The sequence below is a fragment of the Danaus plexippus genome, chromosome 30 (assembly GCF_018135715.1).
Source record: "Danaus plexippus chromosome 30, MEX_DaPlex, whole genome shotgun sequence".
In the NCBI taxonomy this organism is placed as follows: domain Eukaryota; kingdom Metazoa; phylum Arthropoda; class Insecta; order Lepidoptera; family Nymphalidae; genus Danaus; species Danaus plexippus.
The window spans coordinates 559,651-572,082 of NC_083557.1; the positions used below are offsets into that span (position 1 = coordinate 559,651).

The following is a 12,432-nucleotide window of genomic DNA, read 5'->3' on the forward strand; positions in this document are numbered from 1 at the left end:
CACTATATACATATATGTATAGTGGGTTTGTGTGTGTTTGTGTGTGTACACTCACCGACTTTTATCAACAGATTGACCATCTCAGTGTGTCCCTGCCAGGCGGACACGTGGAGAGGAGTCCGACCCTGGTAATAGATACAATTATATTAGTTTACACCTACACCACATCTGATCCACCACGCTCTGGTAGACGGTCGACAGAGAACAGGTGGACTTGTTACGTTTTTGACCTTAACAAGTGTCTGATCCTGTGAAAAAGATATGGCCTTTGTCTGAACTGAGAGTGGAAATTTGTGTGTCACTTGCACGGGTACCGGGTTTGCCCCCGTTCCGACTAGCATTGCGGGGTCTCCTGGACCCCATGGCAATGAAACACGGCAACACCTCAAAACTGACTCATGGAGGACAGAAGGTACACGTCAACAAAGGAAAGGGTGGGAAAATGGAAAGGGCAACCGTCTCTCTCACTCAACGGACAAAACGCAGCCATTAAAGACTACTTCACGCACGTCTTCCGTGAGAGTCGTACCTCCAATTTCGAGCTGAAGCTACTTGACCAGAGCCAGGCTCTACGTCTCACTTCGACCGCGTGGAGTTAAGACATAGTCTCAACTCAACAAATCTTTGCTTGAAGGGCGACGAGCATCCATACAACACAAACAATATTTAAACTTGTAATATTGTGTTATGTTGAATAACCTCAGTGTCACTGGAGTGTACGCTGGCCCCGCACGCCAGCAGCTGCCTGGCCATCGCCAGTCTGTTGTCCAAGGCCAGTACATATAGCGTGCTCCGCCGGTCCGCGTCCAGCGCGTCCACGTCCGCCCCGCGGCAGTGCAGCGCGGCTACTGCCTCGAAGTGCCCCTCCAGCGCCGCCAGGCTGGACATTTGAAATTTAATTTAAATTTGGAACACAATTCCCTTTCCCGTCGCTGAGAGTTTGAATATAGAATGTAATTTATAAAAAGTTATATAAAACCTTCTTTGAATTTTATTCTACTCTATTTAATATTTCCAATATTGTTTGAATTTGGAACACCTATCAAGAGTTGCGTCTGTGACGTTTCCACCGACGATTCGCTTAAAAAAAATTGTATCAAATTATCAAGAATGTACCTCCCATAAGTTACACCATACCATAGGTAACACGTCTCACGTCAGAACTTATCGTAACACGTTCAAAAATACAAGCACTGCTAAATAAATATTTGGGAATTATTCGACTTCATTAAACAATTTTGATTACAATTCTTTTGAGCATATATATAGTAAGTAACACATGTCTGATGAAGAGCGTACCGCAGCGCCGTCTTGCCGTCGTGCGCGCGTTGGTCGACCGGGGCGGCCCAGGTGTCCACGAGCAGTTCCAGGAGCCTGGTGTGTCCCTCCTGCGCCGCCAGCATGAGAGGTCCCTTGCCGTCGTTGTCGGCCTCGTCGACCTTCGCCCCCGCTTCCAGAAGCGCTTCGCAGACCTCTATATGACCTGGCACCAAAATAAAACACTATTAATATACTATTTACATTAAAACGATGTCGAAACAAACATTCAAACTAGAACTCAAGTCGTTTTAATTTAATCCAACTCTCTTGTGTCTCTCCCTATCTCTATCTCTTCCCATCTCTCCCCGTCTGTGTCTACCTTCGAAGGCGGCGTAGTGTAGCGGCGTCCAGCCGGAGTTGTCCCGGTGGTGTTCGTCTAGCCCCCGGTCTAGCAGCTGGCGGACAACCTCCACGTTACCTGGAACAGAATCACTCGCGCTGTAATATTATCCAGTCATTTATCTTAGTTTCATATTAATGACTTAACTTCTCCGGCTACTGAGCAGTTTATTATCATTTTATATCCATCTAGTTTATGCGTTTATTGTTCTACCTACACAATCCCGACGTCTCGGTTACTCTTCAGCAACCGTGACCACGGGCAGAGATGTGAATGTCTGTCAGGTGTTTGTCATCTACCTTGTTCTTTATTATATATGTTTGTGTACATTGAAACCAAACAGAGCATTTTTTTTTGCGACGTCTGTCATATAACATTAGCCTACCGTACAAGAATTTTTAATTGATATTTTTTTATAACATCGCAGTCATCCGACAAAATTTCTCATACGACACATTCAGAATATTATATTTATATATATAAACTGTGCGTTAGTGACAGTACCCTGTGCGGCGGCTGTGCTGAGCACAGTCCGTCCCTCGTCGTCCATGGTGTCGACACAGGCCCCCCAGAACAGTAGCAGTCTGACGGTGTCGGCGTGGCCCGCAGACGCGGCCGCCCACAGCGCCGTGCGGCCCGCCGCGTCTGAGGCCTCTATATCCGCTTCCGCCTCGAGAAGTAATTCGCATATTTCACTGTAATATATACAGAGTTATCAATGTTATTATAATAAGTCCGTGTATGTCCGTTTGTTTGCTATATTTGTTTAGATATATTCATTACAGCTGTATATTATATTATTGTTTTTTAGTTTTCAAGTCATATATATAGGGCGACTTATGAGAAATGGCTGGATCAATTTTGATGGGACTTTCACTGTCTGATAGCCAACGTAATGGATACTCACGTGTGTCCTTCAAAGGCGGCCACTAAGAGCGGGGTCGCGCGGTCCCTGTCCGCTCGGCCGGGGTCCGCTCCTCGCTCCAGGAGTAAGGCGGCGCACGCCCCACCAGCTCTACACAGAGCCGCCACCGACAGCGCCGTACGGCCTGCAAAACAACAATTTACATATTACAATTAATTCATCAAAATAAGTCATATTTTAGTAATTTTCGTTGTTTTTATTACAAGCCATCCATAGAGTACGTCACACGAATTTTAGAACTTTTGAACCCCTCCCCCCATCCTTGTGACAGTTATCACATTTTATAACCCCCACTCTTGATGTGACATCACACGTTTTTTAAGTATATGTATATACTTAAAAACGATCGAGAGAAAACAGCTACTTTTCTTATATTTTTTACTTGTTTTCACTAAAAAATAGTCTAATATAATCAACGTAAAGTCCAACGTTTCCAGAAACCGAGACAACGGACTAAAAAAGCAAGCAACGATGAACTGTTAATAAAACAAACAGAACCCAGCCACCGCGAGGCGCTGCGTGTTTTCAATTCACGTCCAAACTGCGCTTTTTAATATGTGACGTCACTAAACTATTGCCCCCCCCCCCAAAGCCCTTGTCAGTTTAGCTTGAAGAGGGATACGATATCCCTTTCGTATTATTAAACATTCAACGATGATCTAAAGAAGACTATTTTATATCATAAAAGAGACATTTAATATACATATATGTTAAAAAGCATAGACAAAAAACAAAGATTATGACGTCACTCATAAAGTTTCGCTTATGAGATACTAGATGTCGCTACTTGTGCTTAATATGATCAGATATCGAAGCTCAGTCGACGTATGTGTGCATATGCATGCATAGTCACCGTCATGATCGGCGTGGTCGGTGCCGGCGCCGGCGTCCAGCAGCAATCTCACGATGTCCGCGTGGCCCATGTAAGCGGCGGCCATTAGGGGCGTGCGGCCCTCAGCGTCCGCGCGCTCGGCCTCCGCCCCCCCGGCCAAGAGCCGCGCAACCACGGCCTCGTGGCCGGACCACGCCGCAGCCCTAAAGGAAAACAATAGTGCTGACTAATTTTTGTCCATCTGTTTGTTCCAGCTAATCTATTAAACGGCTGAACCGATTTTAACTTTTTATGCCGATATATATATATATATATATATGTTGTCATATTATATCTGCGAGAGATATGTCTAATGTTCCAGTTACCTCAAGGCGGTCCTGTTGTCGGCGTCCACGCAGTCCACGTCGCAACCATGTTCCAGGAGCACGTCCACCACCTGAGCATACATCATCAAGTCATTACACCACAAACATTATTGATATCATAAAAACATAAGCTTATGGGAATGTATCGAACGAATTTGACGAAACTTTCAAATGCTGAGTAGATCACACATCGGAATTACCTCTAACATATGTAGCTGTTTGAGGAAAGTGATATGAAAATTTTATTCTGTATGAACACAGTCACAGGCGATAGATGGCGCTGACAGGGGATTATGTATATTTAATTTAAAAATTTGAACCCGATTCTAAAATCCTGACCGAAGAAACCGCGGGCATGAGCTAGTTTCATAATTCATATATATATATAAGTGAGGTTATATAAAATGAATGACTATCTTAGGAACTGTTATTACAGTCAACACTACAAACTTAAACAAGTAAACATAAAAACCTCCACGTGGCCAGCCCAGGCCGCAGCCCTGAGCGGGCTCCAGCCGTCGCCGTCCGCCACGGAGGGCGAAGCGCCCGCCTTGAGCAGGAGGGCTGCGGTCCCGGCGCGCCCCGCCCGGGCCGCGGCGTGCAAGGCCGTGGCCCCCGCCGCGTCCACCGACTGAGCCAGCTCAGGACGACGCTGCACAGATACATGACATGATACAACCAAACGAGATAAATTTAGTAAACAGTCTGATATTAAGGTCTAGAATTACAAGTGAAATAATACTAGCTTAAAAGTTACACATTTTTAGACTTAGGTCCTTAAAAATTTAGAACACAAACGGGATGAGAATCTTCTACTGCAGCATAAAGCCAGTCTACTATCTGAGCTATAGCGCTCTTCGGAGAAGTCCTTCAACGAGGTCTCTACACATGTAATCTGAGAAACCTTCAATAAAACTGATAACGCGTCTTCATCTCCTCTCGCTGCTAACTCATGAACAGTCCCCGGATCCAGGAGTAGCGCCTCATCGTGCTCGTCCCCGGTCGCGTTCTCTTCACTCTCCAGCGCCTTCTCAGTGGACAGCTGGAAATTAAACAACATCAGTTTTTTCCAGAAGTCATGTCCTGGAACAGTTTCCATTATTAATTGGAATCACAGTAAAATTTACGTCATCAGCCCTAGTTTCTGGCAGAATTTAAGATAGAAAATAATAGACATTTGTTCATCGGTGATTAATATAAGGACATCCACTGACCAGATCATTGACGTCTTCCTCGGGTTCCGTGGGGACGGAATCCGTCCTGCTAAGCTCCATGAGGGCCCGCATCACCCGCCTGTCCCTCGGCCACCTGGGGGTGCTACCGTTCACCAGCTCCGGCATTATGTTCTCCAGAGCGGACTGTTCCACTGAGGTATACACATAAAACATTATATATATATATATATGTGTGTGTGTATCAAAAAATAATCAATAACAAGCAAAACCGCGGGTGAGACATAGTATATGATGCTAAGACACAGTCCCCGACGATTGCAATATTAGGAAGTCCTTTGACTCATTAATGGTGGTTTAAGAGTTTTGTATATAAGTAGGTTTAAACTATATATATATAAATTATTTTTTGTCATACAAAACACTATTGTCTATCATTATTGGAAATGAATGCCGGGTAACTTTTGTTACTGTTTTTTTTTTTTTTAATTTTTTCTTATGAAATATCTAAACACAGTCTGTTTATATCCCTCCACAGCTGCTTCTGTATGTATGATGTTTCTTGTAAGCTGTCCTTCATCAGCGGCGTCGTTTGCCATTAATTTGATAACCTTTCGATGTTCTTGATACAGAAGGATGTCGGTGAGAATAAAAATTTATGAATTTTAAGTAAAAATACCGTTTTTTATATTCTCATTGGGTAGGTGGTCATAGTTTTGGAGTGTTTAAAAAACCTACACCGGTTTTGATGAGATTCGTCTTTATTAGTTCATGAACACTAAATCTATCAATGCAGTATATTTAAAAGCCTTCCTCAATCAATTATATATTTAATACTGAGAGAATTTCTCAAATAGCATCAATAGTTCATGAGATTAGTGTGTACAAACAAACGAACAGCTTAACAATGTTAGTACAGATTGTGTCTCGTATAAGCTGAGTGTAGAGATAGGTAACATCACAAAAGTAGTAGTTCCCAGTCTCGTCCCCGTCAATATACGAGTAGCTCACATGATTTACAGGAAGTCGACTCCTTTCCCTCAGACTCCGGATCTTGATCTTTATCTTCGATTTTCTCCTCAATCTGGAAAAAAATATGTTAATTTATTTTAAAAAATTTAACAATAATTCAGGAGTATGACAAAGTTTTGTTGGCTTAAAGTATTCTGAGTGGGTTATTAATGTGTATGTGCTCGCATGTTCTTGTCTGTGGAGTCAGTTAATTACTTTTCTTTGTTAGACAACATTGATCATAAATACAAAGAGCATGTAAAGTAATAACGTGCGGACATTTCTGTACACTCAGTAACAGTCACAGGATTTTATTGAAGCGAATCTCCTGATGCGACTTCCGGCTAGGTTGCGTTAGACGTTTAACGTTTAACTTATTATACACAGACACGGAGCGAGACGGAGTGCGGGCAATCGATTGTGGCTTGTAAGTAATGTTAATAAAGTTTGTCTTAAACAAACACTGAAAAATCCTTAAAAAACAATTTCAACCTCTCTTTCATTACAACATCATGTGTGTGTCTGTGTGTGTGTGTGCGTGTGTGTGTGTACCTGTCCTCTGTCATGTTGGAGCGCCGCCTCCACCTGGCAGCCGGAGTCCAACACCCAGAGCAGCACCAGAGTATGAAGCTCCACCGGCTCACAGCTACACATACAGCATAGACTCACAAACGGTTCAGAGTTGGCAGACTCATGATACAGAGTTAATATAATGTAGAGCGGACAAAAGAACATTTACACATACTTATGCATAAATATAACTGGACTGTGTGTCTGTCATATTGAAGTAACCGCTTGGTACTACTTCCATATGACTGTACATACAGAGTTACATTATATAGAGTTATTGTCGGTGTGCCTGTCTGCTTGTGCCAGGTAATCTCTTAAATGGCTGGACCGATTTTGACGGGACTTCTATTGGCAAGTAGCTGGTGTTTAGCGTTATTACTAGTTTCATAGCTTTTTTACGCGGTAACACGGATACCAGCTAGGATATATACTGTAGGATATGTGCGGGTAGGAGAAGGGGAACCACGTATAAGCAGTTGTCAAGAGATCAGGATTCTCTCGTTCGTAGCGCGCGTTGGTGGGAGAGATAAATCGATCGTAGATTTTCGGAGTGAGTTTAGATCCTTCGTTTGGCTATTCAGTTTTCATTTCACGTTAACTTTAAATCGAGATATTTGAAAGTTATTAATGTAAATTTATTTTTAATTATGTGTAAAATTTTATATATACTATGTTCGTCTCACCCGAGCTTCCCCTTCTTGAGCGAGGCCAGGTGTTGTTCCAGCTGCGTCATGTGATACACGTAGTGATGGATCTCGAGAGCTGACAGTCTGCAGATGACACAACGCATGAGGACACAGGAATAAACGGACCACAAGAACTTATTTAATTCTATTCTCTATACTTAAGAAAATATATTATATCGAGGGTAGGTTTTAATACCCAAGTTATTCGTAAAATTTGTTTTTCGTTAATTGATATATATTTATGCTTATTTAAGTACATCTCTTTCTTTTTCCTCCTCTTTTTATTGTACCTATAGTGCAAGTTCTGCTCTTATTTCTCCTATCAAAATCTAGGCAGAGATTTCTATTAAGAGCCAAGTTATCCGTTGCACATGAAAATACTTTTAAAATGCACAAATTTTTCTACTTTTTGGTACACACGTAAATAATTACGTTATATATATGAAGTTAAATAAAACGAGTGGATAAAATACCTTCTGGCTTCTAGAGTGTAATGCATGGCGAGAGCGGCGTGACCCGCGGAGACGTCGCACAAGTAGCGCCGGGTGCAGTGCTTCACGTCCACCAGCCACGAGGAGAAGGAGCGGTGGAAGATCGCCACGAAGCCCGTCGAGCGGTCCACGGACACTATCCTGGACACGATTGATGAGGACTAGAGGGGGGGTTTGGTGTGGTGGGGAAAATGTATGTTAGGGCTAAGTTTAACATACCCTGCGTAGGTCTTGGACAAAAATTGGAAATAAATATAGAAGTATCGGCTGATTAATCACAGCCTATGTTTCAGTCTAGGATGTGAGTCGCGTGTCCCAGTGAGCTTTATTGTAATCGGTTCAATATTTTTCGCATACGATACTAACAAACACATTAAGGAGCAAAAAAACAAACAGTCACAGTCATCGTATTAGTTGAGTATGTGCTATGTCATTTCCTTGTCAGTGTTTTCTGCCTGACTGTCCATTACAATATAAACGTCATGTTTGTACAGTCACCGACTAAGGATGTTCGGTCGCAATATTAAAATAATGTTTTTTTTTTCGCTTATGAGCTTCACGCATAACACTCTTTTTGTGAGCGCAGTCGGTTCAGATATGTCACAGTACTCCGTGTACCTCCTCAACAGATGCATCCGTCTGTTAAAGTCCTCCCTGGTGACGCTGTACTCCTTAGTGAGGAGACACTTGTACAGCATGTCCTCAGTCACACCGCAGCGAGCGGCCAGCAGCACGTCCAACACCAGCCGGACCTTGTCATCGAGGACGGGAGACGGTAATTAACTTAGTATCAGATATATATAAATTAAACAAACTGCCATCTGTTGGCAGACGAGGTAACATTCAAGTACAGATTAGTATTCAATTAACAAAAAATATTTAATTAAGTACACAAAGCAGGAACTTGCCACTTCAGGGTAATAACTTTCAGACGCTTAGCCTTTAGAGCATACACGATGAGGAGCTCTACGATAGAGTAATATTCATTGAGTGAAACGAAACGCTATGGACTCGGGTCATTCACCCACGGAGATGTCGGCAAGCGAATGTCCGATCGAGAGGAGGTCTTTACGCTCGACAGACCAGTTATTTAGGGTGGATATCATCAGAAACAATTTTAAAGCCGGAAAACGGAACCCACGTGCAAAAAAACGTCGCCTGCCTCAACGCTCACTGAGAGCCTTTTTTTAGGGAAGGGAGGAAAGTCATAGATAATTTTTAAATTTTATTGATCTATAGACATTCGGTGTAAATGTCGACAATATTTTGTACCGGGGAGGACGATGATAGTGTTCCAGACTAAGCCAAGTCCAGTGAGGCCTGATAGTGACAAATATAAAATTATATACATGAAAATTAACTATTTCGTAATCAAAGAGTGTTCCGCGTGAGTGTGTCACACACCTTATTGAATCTGCGTCCGTGGAACAGCCTCTGCGCGAGCCACAAGTACAGTCCGTTGAGTGTACCTGGGATCTCTCTTATTTCACGCAGAGCTATAAAACCGTCGGCTACACCGTCCAGCACCTACAGAGTATAAAACAGACATTTTTAAATGGAGAATTTTTTTTTTTTTTTATTTTGCATTAATAATATATAATGCACATAAACTGCAGTATATTTGAAAATAATTTAAATCGGACATCCAGCTCGCTCCTCAGCGCCGCCGCTGTCCGAACTGAGCCATATGCTCCAATACAATGAGTGGTACCTTCTCGAGGTACAGTAAGCATCCGTCGCTCTTGATGCGGAGATGGTCGAGGGCGGCCGCCGCCGAGGCCGCCGCCGCCGCGTCGCTGGACACGCGCGCCCTGGGCAGGAATTACATTTAAACGCTCGTTTTTGTCTGCGTTTTTTAGAAACGCTGCGTTTTATTTTTAACGCTGCTGCGTACTTATTAAAACAATGTTTAGTGTTACAAGCGATAGTTTATGCTTTTTTTTCTAAATCAGACTTCAGAGGAGGTTTAATACAACATAATCCGGCGGTTTTGGAGATATTTCAAACAAAATTTATTTATCTTTCTTCATATTTGTTATATTAACCAAATTGACTTCACACTGAAACGTTCGGGTGAAATGTCGTGAAAATCGGTTTAGCAGTTCCAGTAGTAACCGACACACAGACGCGTACCTTAGTCTAGGTTCGTTGTCCAGGCGAGCCAACACGTAGCGCTGGACGTCCGCGGCCACATGGGCTCGACACAGCTCATCCAAAGTTATCTTACGGAAACCTTAAAAAAAATTATATTATAGTACCACAGACACTAATATTCTCGGATTACTTCGCGTATTTCATTACTTTTGAAAGCTACGTAGTCCGCACGTTCGAGACTAAATTCTCATTTTCATCAGTTTGTAGTGTTTTAAAATAATAAACTACGCGTAGTGATCCGAAAAATATTAGTTACGTTTAAATGAATACTCGCGACAGTCTCAGATCTCGTTATAGTATACTGCTGCTATTTTAGAACTTCGAATTTAACGAAAAAATAAAAATCATTCCACATGTCACCCGCCAGCGCCATCTATCGTCTGAATCTTTACACTACATACAACTGTTATGTTTTCGTTGAAACCACACGGAGTTAAGATATAGATTATATGATATATCTTTATCTAATGTATGAGCTATATTATTGGAAAGCTTCATCGAAATCCGTTCAGTGCATACCACGTTAATGAGAAACGAACATCCTCACTAATTTGCATATTCAGCATATTAGTAGGTGTATTGAGAGTTTTCATTATAGACGACGGAGGGTAACCAAATACCAGCAGTACAAAGAATATAGCAATGAAATAAATAAATTGTTATGGATTTAAATTATTATTTACACGTGCTGGACACCTGGAACCTACACGTGCTGGACACCTGGAACCTCTGGCATGAAGCAATCCCATTTCAACCAACTAACCTATCCTTCCATGCGTTCAGTAAAACTGCCATTCTACATTTTACGTATTAAGCTTTTAGATAGACATGGTTTTAATAAAGTTGCGATCTGTAACTAACAGAAAACACTAATATTCAGTGTATAGTAACCGCGGGTGACGTCGCTTGCATCGCTTGTATGTCGCCTCTCGAGGGACGCTCCGATTTCTAGAACATTCCGGAGCGTTCTCGTTGATGTCTCTACTTGTTTACAAACATTAACGATGGGAATGTTCTAATAAGTGTATAGCTAATAGTTCGCCCAGCCGTCACGAGACGGCGCTGCCGCTCAATGTCTAGATTCTGGAACATTCTACAATACTCGATTTGCTAATCAAGCAGATCTTTAAGCCGGCGCGCGGATATTAATAAAAACATATAAGAATAGACCAACAGACGAATAAATAAGCCAGTGGATTATAGCTGGAATCTAACTAATCCAGATGTTAGCTAAACAATCCAGGTGTTGAAAACATACCGGTGAACACCCTAGCCAGGCGAGAGTGTCTCCTCGCAGTAGCCACCAGCAGCAGCCAGTGCGGTAGCAGGTGTTGGTGACGGCCGACCACCCCGGCCACGCTGCCCTCGCTGCCATCGCCGTCTGACAGACATACACACATGATTGATACCACATCAATTGCTGTCCAGCAGTTCGTGTCCCGCTACAGCCAGTTCGAGGTGTTCAAAGTCCCAGATTTGAATCCCGCTCGTATGATGCTGGATCCTCAGCGTTCCTCATACAAACTTATGATGTGATCTTTATATGCTGCTGTAAGGCTACGTCGTGTTTGGTGCCTTGCTATGATAGTGTGTGTAAATAATGGTCTGTATTGTGCCAATGTTTATAGTGAGACGTACAGATTATATATTTTTTAATATTCGCTTGATAAATACATTCATATAGCCGATAGTCAGATTTAAAACATTAATATTAAATAACAGTTCCACTTTCTTGTCCATACGGACAGTTTATGTATGTATATATATATATATTGAATTACCATTAGTGGCGCCCTCGTCAATAGCGTCAATAAGTAAAAACAAGCACTGCTTAGGTGGATCTATCTCCAGTAACGGAAACAGAATGGCCTTCTTGAAGCACTCATCGGGATTCTTGTCCAGGTTCTGGGGCAGCAAGGCCTGCTGGATTTCCGTTTCCGATAACAGCTTCTCGTAGTAGGCGTTGGCTATCAAAGTCCTGGGATTGACGGGCAGGCTGGGGATCGGAGGCGGTTCCTCTTCAGACGCTGATCGCTTCTTCTCCAGAAGTAGCTCCATTTCAGTCTGCGGATCGTCTTTAACGTCGTGGACTATGTTCTGGTACTCGGGAAGTTCTTTGGGATCCTTTTTCGGGGAACTATCAGGACGTAGGCCACTTTTATTCGGATACCGGAAGTTGGCGACTGGTATTCTTGATTTTGGCGGGCTGTTCATCTCTTTCTTCTCTTCTTGATCGTTCGACAGACTCTTCTGGAGCACGGAAGGTCTCTTCTCCTGGAGCGGTTCAGAACTTTGACGTAGAAGTCTTGAATTCCGCAGTTCTTTGGACTGTCGCTGTGATATGTTGCGGAGGAACAAGTTTTCGTGGTTCTCGTATAGACGGAGGTCATTCTGGTCGCTGACGAACGGATTCGTTGGCTTCACATCCGCCTTCGGCAGTATTTCCGGTAGCTGTAACCACAAACACGTTAAGTGACGTCATTCCATTCACATCACAAGAGATGTCGCTACTAAAATATTTGATATATGCTACAATATCATTTCTCTTTCCGATATCAAAACTACT

At 42.7% G+C, this 12,432-nt stretch overlaps 1 protein-coding gene across 2 annotated transcripts in view; it reads right to left on the reverse strand.

Moving 5' to 3' along the window:
- Positions 1 to 12,432, reverse strand: part of LOC116776537 (ankyrin repeat domain-containing protein 50) — a 36,477-nt gene that overhangs the window by 6,492 nt on the left and 17,553 nt on the right. For both annotated transcript variants that reach the window (XM_061525539.1, XM_061525538.1), the window contains exons 9-29: positions 11,648 to 12,317; positions 11,125 to 11,247; positions 9,846 to 9,945; positions 9,424 to 9,523; positions 9,117 to 9,239; positions 8,331 to 8,464; positions 7,695 to 7,853; positions 7,219 to 7,305; positions 6,518 to 6,611; positions 5,966 to 6,038; positions 4,997 to 5,148; positions 4,687 to 4,824; positions 4,255 to 4,434; positions 3,783 to 3,853; positions 3,439 to 3,620; positions 2,568 to 2,709; positions 2,165 to 2,355; positions 1,640 to 1,738; positions 1,300 to 1,483; positions 700 to 880; positions 56 to 125 (exon numbers count right to left, since the gene is read on the reverse strand). In XM_061525539.1, coding sequence (XP_061381523.1) covers positions 56 to 125; positions 700 to 880; positions 1,300 to 1,483; positions 1,640 to 1,738; positions 2,165 to 2,355; positions 2,568 to 2,709; positions 3,439 to 3,620; positions 3,783 to 3,853; positions 4,255 to 4,434; positions 4,687 to 4,824; positions 4,997 to 5,148; positions 5,966 to 6,038; positions 6,518 to 6,611; positions 7,219 to 7,305; positions 7,695 to 7,853; positions 8,331 to 8,464; positions 9,117 to 9,239; positions 9,424 to 9,523; positions 9,846 to 9,945; positions 11,125 to 11,247; positions 11,648 to 12,317 — 3,253 coding nt within the window. The remainder of the gene's footprint in view (positions 1 to 55; positions 126 to 699; positions 881 to 1,299; positions 1,484 to 1,639; positions 1,739 to 2,164; positions 2,356 to 2,567; positions 2,710 to 3,438; positions 3,621 to 3,782; positions 3,854 to 4,254; positions 4,435 to 4,686; positions 4,825 to 4,996; positions 5,149 to 5,965; positions 6,039 to 6,517; positions 6,612 to 7,218; positions 7,306 to 7,694; positions 7,854 to 8,330; positions 8,465 to 9,116; positions 9,240 to 9,423; positions 9,524 to 9,845; positions 9,946 to 11,124; positions 11,248 to 11,647; positions 12,318 to 12,432) is intronic.